At 39.9% G+C, this 13,930-nt stretch overlaps 2 protein-coding genes across 3 annotated transcripts in view; one reads left to right on the forward strand and one right to left on the reverse strand.

Annotated features, from left to right (window-relative positions):
- Window positions 1-9,073, reverse strand: faap24 (FA core complex associated protein 24). Its single transcript, XM_060914710.1, has 4 exons — window positions 8,611-9,073; window positions 5,045-5,184; window positions 3,243-3,398; window positions 1-879 (listed from the first exon to the last, which is right to left on the reverse strand). The coding sequence occupies exons 1-4, from the start codon at window positions 8,717-8,719 to the stop codon at window positions 637-639; spliced, it is 648 nt and encodes a 215-aa protein (XP_060770693.1). The 5' UTR covers window positions 8,720-9,073; the 3' UTR covers window positions 1-636.
- The window catches only part of bmb (brambleberry), a 20,870-nt gene continuing 15,776 nt past the window's right edge, over window positions 8,837-13,930 (forward strand). Inside the window, exons 1-3 of one of the 2 annotated variants that reach the window (XM_060914709.1) lie at window positions 8,837-9,245; window positions 12,955-13,222; window positions 13,524-13,652. In XM_060914709.1, the coding sequence (XP_060770692.1) occupies window positions 12,962-13,222; window positions 13,524-13,652 (390 nt within the window). In that variant the 5' untranslated portion in view covers window positions 8,837-9,245; window positions 12,955-12,961. The remainder of the gene's footprint in view (window positions 9,246-12,954; window positions 13,223-13,523; window positions 13,653-13,930) is intronic. The other variant, XM_060914708.1, reaches the window with a different exon arrangement.

The raw sequence follows: 13,930 nt of genomic DNA on the forward strand, positions 1-13,930 counted from the left end.
TTAACTAGACAGCTACATTATTTAAAAAAAACAACAACAACAACAACCATACAATTGTTTCTGTATCCAGTGTTACAACAGAAAAGACCCCCCACACACACACACCTTAAGCTCAAGCAGCGCAGGTGTATTTGACCTTGACTGGGAAAGCATGCTGAGCTAATTAGAGAGACAGTTCATCAGGAAGGCGGTTGACTCAAACCTTCCCCTGTCGTGTACCACTTACCCTCATTATAAACAGTCTACTCAATCGTAATGGGTTCAGTTGCTATTGTAGAACAGCAGGAGATAAGTTTAAATCACAGCATTAAAATATCCTTGACCAGGATAAAGAGGTTACAGAAAATGACATGACAAATTAATTTTTTTTCCCCCAAAAGGACAAGCAAATACAACCCAACCTATCCACATTTTATTATTTTCACTGCAGAACAATATTTAGGAAATATGCAACGTGCCTGAACAAAGTAATTCAGTTTTCCTTGAACAAGAAAAAAAAAAATCTATTACATTTTGACAGCCTCACACCAATGTTTGAGGTTTGGGTTTTTTGGTTTATATTAGGTTAGACTTTACATGGCAAACAGCAAATAAGTCCAGTGTGAAAGTCTCTGCAAAGTACCATGTGGTAAAATATCATGGAAATATTTCATGGAAAAAAGCCCAGATGTGTTGAGCAGCGGCCTGCCCCACAACAGGCTCCAGGTCTTCAACTGAAACGTTGCTGATTTTATGGATGTTAGAGAAGTGCTGGAGTAGGGCCATGGCCTTCACCTTGCCAACCCCAGGGATCTGCTGTACCACGTTCAACACCACTGGGTCCAGCAGTCTGGCTGTGCTTCTCTTGCGGAAGGGGTTCTCCTTGCTCTCTCCATGAACCTGTGGGAGAAAAAAAAAAATTTAATATGACATTTAGAAAGAACTGTAGTGGGTGGGGTTTAGCAAGATGTTTAGGCAACCATGCTTCAAAACAACATTTTTCAAGAAAATTTTTTCAATGGCAAAACAAAAAACTGTTATATAGGTTACAATTGACAATAGCCAACTAATAGTATTTTATCAGATTAATTTTTGGTTGCACTGCAGAAAGATCAGAAGAGTTGGCTAGACACACCATCAGAATCTAATATAAATCTGGGACACACTTCCTGTGCTGCTGCAAATCAAAACAGCATCCTTTAAACAGCATTTCATTATAAATGTTGTAACTATGTCTGGATGACCATAAAAATACTGCAGTTTCATCAGAAGTAAGATGACTGAAGAATCAGGAGACCAAGCACCAGGTTACAATAAAGGAGCAAAAGACAACCTGGGCATTCAATAGCTGTTGTGTACAGTACCAGACAAAAGGTTGGAGCTCAGTAAAGCAGTCCAAAACCAAAAATAGTGCATCTCCCATTAGTATCATGCTAATGAACTTGCCCTTTTTGCACAGATATCCTGCAAATCTAAAATGCGCACCGCTATTAACTAGGTTCCAGAGAAAAATACATCTACCTTTTCCGATGCCAACATTCTGGGCCAGTTTCAAATCTTTTAATGTAGTTTTTGAGTTGGAAGTTAGGGGGTGGGGATTTTGCTCCATCCCTCCCCATGACCTTCAGCAATCTGTTCTTTAAGGTTCAAAAGTAAAGTAAAAACCTTGTGCTTGGGACTTTTTTGTCCAGTCCCTGAAGTTCACAAGTTTAAAAACAAAAATAAAAAACAGCAATTATTCATCTCTATCTGTTGTGTGCATTCTCTCTTCAGTCTCAATGATGTATTCATGTTCAGTTACACCCCTAAAGGCCAGGATCAGAGGAGTTTCTAATTTGCTAAATTATTGTTCATATAGAAAAAAACATTTTGGGTGCTCAGGAATGTTTATTTTTATTTATTTATTTTTAAAGTTGTCACTCATTTCTTTTCGCAAAGTATTTGAAGGATTTACCATTTTATAATCAAATCACCATTATGCCATTCTGAATGAAAGTACACATACTGGTAACTGTCTGGTTCTTACTGTATTACAATATGGTCATTGGCCCAAACTTTACCTTCACATGAAAGGCACTACTGTCATTCAGACTAACTAAAGTGTGTAATTAGTTAGTTTAATTAACTTAGTTTAATAATGCCTGGAATTCTGTTAATGGAAACAAATCTAGGCAAAGATTAACAAAACCCAAAAATAAACTCCTTTATACTGACAGATAATATCCATACAAGACATGTTCAAGTGTTCACTTGTTCATATTTGTACCTGTATACGGTGTACAGATTTTATTGTTTTTAAAAAAATATATATTGTCCCCGGGCGTGGACATCTCACTCTCTCCGAAGTTCAAATTGTGATGTCACCTACACAGTACATGACTTACCGAGGCTAGCGGATCTCATGGATACGTTGCTTCTAAATTGCTGTAAACAACCCTGAAGATACTTAAGTGTCAAGCATTTGGGTGTTTTTAAATAAATAAATAAATAAATAAATAAAATACACATGCTATGGCAATAAATTAAATATACTGCTATGGCAACAGGATTGTTTACTAGCATCTGTGTCACTACCACGTATGCGTTATCTAGCCGAATGAAATTTAAAATTCATAAAAGTGAAGTCAGCTGTTTAGCAAATTGTGTTGCCAGTAAAAATCACATGGTTACAGAAAATTTCTGATTAGATTTTTAGAATTGGAAGCCTTGATCGGTCACATATACATTACAGCACAGTGAAGTTCTTTCTCTGCTTTCAACCCATCTGAAGCAGTGAAAACGCACACCCCCTGCATTCCAGTGTCCGGTGACTTTAAAAAAAAAAAAAAAGAATTCGAAGCCTTCATTTGATGGCTCTGGGTAACGAAGGGAGTGCCGTTAACATCATATGTGGATATCCGACTTCAGTGCAAATGGTTGCACCTAGAAGAGCCTATTTTTAGCAATATCACTTTTAAAATGGATACACTGTTGTCAAAAAGTTTTATTTCTAATTTAAACACACGTTGGGGCACATCAGGGCACTTGCCATGATCAGCAAACAGCATTTATTTTTGGGTTTTGTTTGACTGTCTTTTGTTTGACTTTGTCTTATGATGTGATCCAACTGGGCAACATTTTAGCACCTCAGGCTTTTTTGTTTGTTTTAAAATGGTAGACCTATTTTAGTGCTATTTAGATGAATGTTGTGCAGCACTGAGCAGCATATCTGTTATTAACACTAAAATATTTTGGGTAGAGCTTTACATCTGACAACGACTCACCATCTGTGTAATAAGCTGGGCGGCTTCGCCAGGACCTGCGACATGCAGAAGGGCCAGGCCCAGCTCCAACACCACAAACTTCTGCAGTCCACTGAAGTACTGCTCACTGAGACGAGTCTTCTCCACAAGAACAACCCCATGGAAGTTACTATTGGCCTGTAACATAATTACCTCGATTAATAAACAAAATTACCACAGCTGTTTTAAACAGTTTTCATATACAGCGTAATGTCTACAGGGGCATGGTGGCGCAGTGGTTATCACGGTCACCTCACAGCAAGGTGGTGATGGATCCGACCCTCACAGCTGACTAGGGCCTTTCTGTGAGGAGTTTGCATATTCTCCCCATGACTGTATGGGTTTCCTCCCACAGTGCAAAGACATGTGGATTAAATCAACTGGCTACTCTAAATTGCCCATAGGTGTGAACATGAACGGCTGTTCGTCTCCTGAGCTAGACTGACGACCTACCCGGTTGAGAGTACGCCGTGCGCATTCTGGCTGCTGCTTCTCACCAGAGCTTTTTATTTTATTTTCTCTTTTGAGTGTGTTGTCCACCGGTTGTGGTGTAGCTCCGGACCCAGTTTTAGGCGTCGGTTCCCTCCAGGCCTTGGTTCGCTGTGGGTGATGCCTGTGCTCCTAGCTATGGACTGCAGTGAGCTCGTTGCTCATTTTAACATCGTGGTTGTCCAGCGCTCTGTGCAGCAGTGCTTGGCATGATGTTCTGAGCGATGTTGCTCGGTGGCGTCGCGGCAGCTGTGCAGGTGGTTTGGGACATACCAGCGCTCTGCGTGGCAGCTCGTCTGTGGATTCATGGCGTGGTGTTCCGAGTGATGTTGCCCGGCGGCAGCGCGACAGCTGTGCTGGTGGTGTGGGACTTGTTTTCGTGCCCCATTTGGTGGGACCGTGGCTGCTACACCATTGGAATGACATCCTGACCTTTATTTGGTGGACTACTTTTTTCCTACCTATAATTGTAAAGCGACCTTGGGTTTTTAGAAAGGTGCTATACAAAATGAAATTATTATTAATAATAATAAATTACTACCCAGGGTGTACCCCACCTCTTGCACAATGTCAGCTGGGATTGGCTCCAGCTTCCCCCACAACCTTGACGGATACACGACAGACAATGGATGGACGCAATGGCTACAGTTTAATCACCAAGAGTTAAGTTTCTACGAGCAGATTAAACTACATGTTTCCACCAATATTATTTAAAGAGCAATGATATACATTTCTGTCATCACACCAAAATTTACTCTTGTCTGGTCTCTTGCTCAGTCAAGCTCCCTTTTTCCCTTCCTGGCTTCCTCTGACAGCGTCTTCTTTGGTTTCTTCACCTCGACTGCTATGATGCTCGTTCTAAGAATACTGATTTTGCTTATTTTTAAAGCTAGCATTGTTTCACAAACCCATGGCTATACATGCAGCAGTTTTGCAACAAAATACATTTTAAGACAAATACTTTGGTTGCCTCAACTTGCCTGTGTAGTATTTCTCCAACACAATACAAATGATGTTTAAAAATTTTACTATGGTTAACAAATCTTCCAATTTCTCCTTTGTCAGCATACATATGCACTACTTCTTGCACCCTACAATGTGTCAGACAGATGCATTTTGATAACCAAGTTGGCCCTAATTCATGCTGACATTATGGTACACAGGCTACGTTTAATGTTGGAAAAGAAATGTTTCTCTTTTTTTTTTGGTCAGGACTCGGAGAGAATCAAAATCACACTACTTAAGCGCAAAACATGACCTGGAAATGAAGACAGCATCAAAACATCCACACTTACATTTCTGAATCGAACGATTTTTCTTTTGTAGTCATTCCCTGCCACCAAGTCACTCTCTGACACATACAGGACACAACTTTTGTTACTGAGGTAAAGGTCCACAACACCAAGCTCCTCCTCAAAGACCGTCTTCACATTCCCTGTGAAGGAGAATAAAAACAAGTAAGCAAGTATATTAGAGGCAAACAAGTAGCAACTCATTTGGTTTTGATTAGGATTTCAGAACTGTAGAAAGTCATCATATACTGTATTTGCAAATAGCAAAGGGTTAAATCATGAGTATGTAAACCTGTTACTTAGTATTTTCCTGGCTCTAACACACACTTCAACTCAGGAAGGGCTGATAGAAAGGATCTGTGGTGTTGTCTGTTAGGGAAGCAGTATCGCAACAGCAGAGGAAAAAACTGAACAAACTGATTAGGAAGGCAGGATCTGTCTTGGGCTGTGCACTGGACTCAGTGGACGTAGTGGGGGAGAGGAGGATGTTGGCCAAGTTGTCATCCTTAATGGCGAACACCTCCCGTCCACTGCAGGAGACAGTAGCAGCACTGAGAAGCTCCTTCAGTGACCGAGTCCATCTGCGGTGCGTTAAGGAGAGATATAGCAGCTCTTTCCTCCCTACTGCTGTGAGACTGTACAACCAGCACCTCACCAAGCACAGCACCAGTCACTCCTCACAGTAAAGAACAATACTGTCCAGATCACGTCTACATCCAAAGAAATCCCTCTGAACGGATATTGTTTGTTCACTGACTAGCAGCATCAGTATCCATCCATCCATTTATTTGTAGCCGCTTATCCTGTCCTTATTATTATTATTATTATTATTAATAAATAATAATAATAATAATAATAATAATAATAATAAATTACTACCCAGGGTGTACCCCACCTCTTGCACAATGTCAGCTGGTATTGGCTCCAGCTTCCCCCACAACCTTGACGGACACACAACCATTCACACCTACGGTCATGGGGAGAGCATGCAAACGCCACACAGAAAGGCCCTCGCCGGCAGCTGGGCTCGAACCCAGGACCTTCTTGCTGTGAGACGACAGTGCTAACCACTACACCACCGTGCCGCCCTTATCAGCATCAGTACTTTACAGCAAACTGCTAGCTACACATGGTTAAAATGTCTCTTGTGCAATACTATCTGGCTAATACTGGTAATAATACCTGTTCAATACCACCTCTATAATACACTTATGTTAACTATACATCTGCAAACCATTTAATTTATACAAATTTGTTAATTTATTTCATAAAATCCTTTTTTGTATATTTAGTACTTTTGCATTACTCCTTCACTGTTATCTTTTTATGCCTCCGCCACCGTAAGGTGCAGGAAGCATTATGTTTTCGGGTTGTCCGTCTGTGCGTCCATCCCGAAACCTTGTGAACGCGATACGTGTTGTTTTACAATCAGGGTACGCAAGCTAAAAATCACATTTAACACTTATCTTCAATATCAAAAGGCTTGACTAAATAAACTTGGTTGTTTATTGTAGCCCTGTGATCGCTCTATTTACCATGCAAAAAAAATTTGGTGATGACGTTATTTTTGGTGAATGTATGGCAATATATGTCATATTTAGCAAAATTACTTGTGTCATTTAGAAAAAGTGCTTTTTTTGACCACACGTAGCTCCAAAAGGGATGCACTTACGGTAAATCATTTTTTATACCATCAAACAAATATTTTGTTCCATATCATTGGAAACATAGTTAAGCTTTAATGTTGAATGCCAGTAAGTTTTCAGACTATTTTGATCAAATTAGTATGTAATTGTGTCAAAAAAAAAAAGAAGTCTTCTCCGAGACAGCTAATTTTTCAATATAAAATAACATATCTAAAATGATTATTTTCATCCTAAAATGTGGTCAAGATATTGGGACATAAATATTAGAGACAACTAACACAAAGCTTACAGCCTTATATTTAAAAGCACTATGGAAGTAGTGGATTCTGAATTGTCAAAAAAAAAAAAGTCCTCTCCGAGAATCGCTTCATTTGTTTCTCCCAGCCCTGCTTAAAGCTACACTTAATCTTCTTTATCTTATAGCAGATTACACAAAACTACCATACACACGTCAAAAAATTACCCGAAATCTGTTCTTTAACTTGTCCTTCACTTAAAAACTGGTACAAGAACCAGTTTGAATCAATTTGAATTTTGGACCCCTGTGACACAAACTTTGTACCCTGATTGTAAAACAACCCTTACCTCAAAGGCAGATGAAAGGAATTTCACCAAACTTTCACCATTTGTGCGCTTTGGAACAAGCATGAACTGATTAGATTTTGAGATCAAAAGGTCTAAGGTCAAGGTCACTGTGAGGTCAAACGTCTGTCCAAAAACCTTGTGAACACAATATCTCCAAGACAGATTAAAGGAATTTCACGAAACTTTCACCATTTATGGATTTGGGGACAAAGATAAACTGATTAGATTTTGAGATCAAAAGGTCTAAGGTCAAGGTCACTGTGAGGTCAAATGTCTGTCTGAAAACCTTGTGAACACAATATCTCCAAGGCTGATACAAGTAATTTCACCAGGTCAAGATTACTGTGAGGTCAAATGTCCATCCCCAAATCCCAACTTAATAAGGCGTGTAGTCTACCACACTGCAAAAAGTAAAATCTAATCAAGATTAAATATCTTAAATCAAGACAAAATATGCTTATTTGTCTGCCAAGATAATTCTCCTTTCCAGGCAGGTTTTGTGTAAGAGTATTTCACTTACTTTAAGCATTTTTCCCCTCAATTATCTTAAGGTATTATAACTTGTTATTGAGATTTTATTACTGGTTATGAGTAAGTTCTGTCTTAAAATGAGAATTACCATAATTTCATCGGTGTTACATTAACCATGACAAGTCTGTCAAAGTCAGAATTTCTTATTTCAAGCATCTTATCCTTTCTTTTAATCTCTTAACACAAAACAGATAACTAAATGAAATGAATTGTTGTATTGTCAATCTGGCAACAAAAATAGGCTACAAAATGGATTGGTTTGTTGTTTTGATTTTGATTTATTTGATGGTCTCAGTTGGTATAAACACTTACGTAAACAGAGCACACCAATATGCCCAGATGAAATAGTCAAACTTGGTTGGGGGACAAAGTATCTAGCATGTTAAAGTGAGTAGTACAACTTTACTTGTTTTTAGTATAAATACACTAGTTTTAAGACATCTGTGGGGTTTCTGAAGCTAGATATATTTACTTGTTTTTAAAAATCTTGCCAAGTCAAATTTTCTTGTTCTGTTGGCAGATAATTTTGCTTATTTTAAGTAAAATATTCCTAATTTTATTACCTTTTTTCCTTGTTTTTGTAAGCCAGGTTTTTGCAGTGCGGGCGGAAGCATCCCCATCTAGTTCTCTTTAGATATTTTGCTGCTGTAACAATGTAAATTTCCCCTTGTGGGATAATAAAAGGCTCTTATCTTAATTAGATGGTCAGTTAAACCAGGTGATTTGAGAGAAGGGAAAACTCGAACATGTGCAGGACATGGAGTACTCCAGTTTACACACTTCGGAAATAATTAGACTAGTAGATACCTTTAAAATGCTGCACTAGGATGGAGCCCCTCCACTTGGCGTTGATGAGGACATGTCCGTATGGAGGTACAGCACTAAACACCACCGCTGCCGACGGCTTTAGCTCCATTACAGTTACACAAGCACGGTCATATTTATACCGAGACAGCTAGTGAGGCCGGATATGACGTAAAGGAGTAGTTTCTTATTAGTTACTAGCAATAATCTAAAACAGCAGCTTTATATCAGTATTACCAATTAACATCATGACCAGCTCGCTAGCAAACTAAACCGCTTAATAACTGTGATATTCCACTAATATCGAGCTAAATTATTCTTTCAGAAACTCATTCCAAAATAATTTCTAGGACTAGAAACGGTTTCGGAAGCTAACTTCTGTAACAAATAAACTAAGCTAGTCAGCCTGCGCATAGCACAACAAACCAGCTTAAATCTCGCGCCAGTTAACGTACCAAAGAGTTCTCACGAGATTTGCATGTTCACGCTGCAGCCACCGCCGCTGTTCATTGGCTGCTCCTTTTCCATTTAAATGGTTAAAGAGACACAGAGGCGCTTTCTCAGCTGCAAATCTGTAGGAATTCTTCAGGAGGCGGTTTTACATTCAGTCAAACAGCTATTACAGCAAAGTAAGTTTGGTGGGTTTTGTTTTATTTATTTTTAAACGCGAATCCTTAGCATTTAATTTTTTATTTTATTGCTTGTTAATGTATCATGAAAAGTAATTTCAAGAGCAGTAAGAACGCGCATGCGCACACACACAGTAATTCCTGTCAGTTGGATGAGGATCTATGCCCAGGCTTGTCCTGGACCTCCAGATACCGACCCTCAGTACTGCAATTTCATCATTATAATGATTATGGTTCTGATCTAATCTCTAAGAGCAAGGGTGTTTTATCTGGGTCTGGACCTAATGAGAAGGTTTTTTGTTGTTGTTGCTGCATTGGGGTTGTTGATGTACTCTTGGCTGTGATTTAAAAAAAAAAAAAAAAAAATCCACCTGAGACTTAATGGTACTGTGAGGATTTATTTAGGAACATGCAACAAAAGAATGTTCTCTGATAGTTTGAATTATGCCATTTAGAAAAAGTTAATACACAGACATAGGGTGGTGCTTGAAAGTTTGTGAACCCTTTAGAATTTTCTATATTTCTGCATAAATATGACCTAAAATCATCAGATTTTCACACAAGTCCTAAAAGTAGATAAAGAGAAGCCAGTTAAACAAATGAGACAAAAATATTATACTTGGTCATTTATTTATTGAGGAAAATGATCCAATATTACATATCTGTGAGTGGCAAAAGTATGTGAACCTTTGCTTTCAGTATCTGGTGTGACCCCCTTGTGCAGCAATAACTGCAACTAAATGTTTGCGGTAACTGTTAATCAGTCCTGCAGACCGGCTTGGAGGAATTTTAGCCCGTTCCTCCGTACAGAACAGCTTCAACTCTGGGATGTTGGTGGGTTTCCTCACATGAACTGCTTGCTTCAGGTCCTTCCACAACATTTCCATTGGATTAAGGTCAGGACTTTGACTTGGCCATTCCAAAACATTAACTTTATTCTTCTTTAACCATTCTTTTGTAGAACGACTTGTGTGCTTAGGGTCATTGTCTTGCTGTATGACCCACCTTCTCTTGAGATTCAGTTCATGGACAGATGTCCTGACATTTTCCTTTAGAATTCGCTGGTATAATTCAGAACTCATTGTTCCATCAATGATGGCAAGCCATCCTGGCCCAGACGCAGCAAAACGGGCCCAAGCTATGATACTACCACCACCATGTTTCACAGATGGGATAAAGGTTCTTATGCTGGAATGCAGAGTTTTCCTTTCTCCAAACATAACACTTCTCATTTAAACCAAAAAGTTCTATTTTGGTCTCATCCATCCACAAAACATTCTTCCAATAGCCTTCTGACTTGTCCACGTGATCTTTAGCAAACTGCAGATGAGCAGCAATGTTCTTTTTGGAGAGCAGTGGCTTTCTCCTTGCAACCCTGCCATGTACACCTTTTGTTGTTCGGTGTTTTCCTGATGGTGGACTCATGAACGTTAACATTAGCCAATGTGAGAGAGGTCTTCAGTTGCTTAGAAGTTACCCTGGGGTCCTTTGTGACCTCGCAGACTATTACACGCCTTGCTCTTGGAGTGATCTTTGTTGGTCAACCACTCCTGGGGAGGGTAACAATGGTCTTGAATTTCCTCCATTTGTACACAATCTGTCTGACTGTGGATTGGTGGAGTCCAAACCCTTTAGAGATGGTTTTGTAACCTTTTCCAGCCTGATGAGCATCAACAACGCTTTTTCTGAGGTCCTCAGAAATCTCCTTTGTTCGTGCCATGATGCACTTCCACAAACATGTGTTGTGAAGATCAGACTTTGATAGATCCCTGTTCTTTAAATAAAACAGGGTGCCCACTCACACCTGATTGTCATCCCATTGATTGAAAACACCTGACTCTAATTTCACCTTCAAATTAACTGCTAATCCTAGAGGTTCACATATCTGTGAGTGGCAAAAGTATGTAACATTGGATCATTTTCCTTGAGAAATAAAGGACCAAGTATAATTTTCTCATTTGTTTAACTGGGTTCTCTTTATCTACTTTTAGGACTTGTGTGAAAATCTGATGGTTTTTGGTCATATTTATGCAGAAATATAGAAAATTCAAAAGGGTTCACAAACTTTCAAGTACCATTGTAAGAAACTGAAATGTTCAGTATCTTCATTATTCAGTAATCAAGATTCTACACTGTTGAAATGTAAGAATTTTATGTTGAATATATTAACTATGTTGTACAAAAGATCAGATTTGATGAGGCAAAGGCTTCCACTCTGGCATTGGCTGTGAAATGGGGCAGTCAAACGCGGTTTGTAGCATCCCTCAAATAGTCGATGACTTTGCGGCGCGCAAGGCGCATCGAATGCCTTTTTAATGACGAACGCAGGTTTCCGTGTCGGCTTTGTAGTTGAAGACGTGCTTACACAATGAGGGTGTATCATTCATGATTGCTGGATTTTTTTTTTTTTAGTGTTTATTTGGAACATAATAAAAATGAATGGAAAATACAGGTTATGTAGGCCTATAAAAAAAAAAAAAAAAAACTTTGAGCAAGTTCTGTTCTAATATAGCCTAATTATATGCCGCAGGCCTTGTTTGTTTGCAATTCCAAAGGCTATGTTCTTAAACTGCTTTTTGTTAGATATAGTCTGAGTTGGTCTATATGCTGCAAACCTTCTAATTTGTTTGTTTGCAATTTCGCCATGGGGGCACGCCTGATTTGGTGTTTTGCCCACTGAGCACCACTGAATACATCTGTAGCCGCTTTTCCTGTTCTACAGGAAAGCTGGAGCCTATCGCAGTTGACTATGGGCAAGAGGCGGGGTACACCCTGGACAAGTTGCCAGGTTATTGCAGGGCTGACGCATAGACAAACAACCATTCACATTCACACCTACGGTCAATTTAGAGTCACCAGTTAGTCTAAGCTGCATGTCTTTGGACTGTGGGGGAAACCGGAGCACCCGGAGGAAACCCGCACAGACACGGGGAGAACATGCAAACTCTACACAGAAAGGCCTTCACTGGCTGCTGGGCTTGAACCCCGGACCTTCTTGCTGTGAGGCGACAGTGTTAACCACTACACCACTGTGCTGTGTGTCCTTTCTATCTGTCTGTCTGTCTGTCTGTCTGTGTCTGTCTGTCTGTCTGTCTGTCTATGTCAGGGTGAGTATAGATCCAGAGTTTTGATCCCAGGTGGGAATACACCCTGAATAGGCTAGCAGTCCATCATGGGGCACCATGAACACTCATTCACACCTGGGGCAGTTTTACGTCTTGTTTACACTTGGCTTAAATATGTGTCTTGGATGATCAGATCACAAATCTGATTACAACCTGAAACATATTGCTGTTTACATCCCAGTTGTCTGGAACACATTAGGATGCATTAGCTCTTACGCTGGTTTGAGTGAATGTATCTTGGTGGTTGTTTAATGCTTGTTTTTGGTGTTGTCTGCATTAGCTCTGCTTACCCAAGATGCATTTTTAAAACCATGTATGAACAGGGTCTGAGTGTAACCAATCCTCCTACCAGCGTGTTATTGAACAGTGGGAGGAAACTGGAGAACCTGGAGGAAAACCAGGCGAACATGGGTAGTGTGTGCAAACGCCACACATGCGCTAACTTGAACTCAGGTTTGAACCAGGCACCCTGGAGGCACACAATGCGCTGCACTACTGTGACACCTGTTTTTCAGTCATTCTTTTTAAACTCTTGTGGTTCCTACCCCCCCCCCCCCCCCCCCAATCCTTTTTTTTTTTTTTTTTTTTTTTAGGGGTCAAATGGTTGAGACACACTTGATATGTTTACAACTGTGGCTGCTCCTGGTGCGTTTGTTGGCTCTGTGTGGTGAAGCCGATGCTTTCTTTGAATGGATGAAGAAGGAGGCACCGGCTCCAGTCTCGGTGCCTCCGGTTATGCCCACCCAGCCAACTCCTGCCCCAAATGATGCCACACCATTTGAGATGAGTGTTGCTGATGAGAAGATTTTGGCTGAGGCAAAACTGATTGATTTGAGTCCTCTTGACAGCTGCCATTTTAGGGTAAGTACAGAATTTCTTGAGCCATTCCATAACAAGCAGGTTTTTACCTGAATAGTGCCTGGACAGTGTTACAAACCCTGAACGATATGTCCTGTTCACAGGCAGAACAACTTTCTTGTAATGGTGTCTATCGCTTTGTTCTGTGTTGGTAAATATTGTTGAAAAATCTATGAATGTTCGATGACGTTCAAGTGACCAGTATGTGTTTTTTTTTTTTTTTTTTTTTTTTTTTTTAAAACTTCTATTTGGTTTATATTCTATAGATTCTTTTATATTTATAGCCTTTCTGACTTCTGTTCAGGTTGTTGCTCAACTTAAAGCTACCTGCAGTGGCCTTTCAGAAGAACAGCTGGCAAAACTGGGAGTAGCTTTGTTCAACTGCCAGTCAGAAGTCGAAGGACGCAGGACTTTCCTGTGCACTGAAGAGATGGTACAGTGCACATTGATTACTGTATTTTTAAAATTTCAGATTTATGCAATAATGTTTTCATGGAGCCATTAGGATGGGTTCTTGGTTAGATTGTGCATGATTCATCTGTACTGATCACTTAATAATAATAATTAATAATATTCATAATCTCCTTCTGGGTGGCACGGTGGTGTAGTGGTTAGCGCTGTCGCCTCACAGCAAGAAGGTCCGGGTTCGAGCCCCGTGGCCAGCGAGGGCCTTTCTGTGTGGAGTTTGCATGTTCTCCCCGTGTCTGCGTG

This window comes from Neoarius graeffei, chromosome 2 (genome assembly GCF_027579695.1).
Source record: "Neoarius graeffei isolate fNeoGra1 chromosome 2, fNeoGra1.pri, whole genome shotgun sequence".
Taxonomy (NCBI): Eukaryota; Metazoa; Chordata; class Actinopteri; order Siluriformes; family Ariidae; genus Neoarius; species Neoarius graeffei.

Coding starts and splice junctions, on each gene's coding strand:
- faap24 (XM_060914710.1), bottom strand. CDS start 8,719: ATGGAGCTAAAGCCGTCGGCAGCGGTGGTGTTTAGTGCTGTACCTCCA. Junction 3,399..5,044: donor AAATCGTTCGATTCAGAAAT/GTAAGTGTGGAT, acceptor ATTATGTTACAG/GCCAATAGTAACTTCCATGG. Junction 880..3,242: donor CCCAGCTTATTACACAGATG/GTGAGTCGTTGT, acceptor TTTCTCCCACAG/GTTCATGGAGAGAGCAAGGA.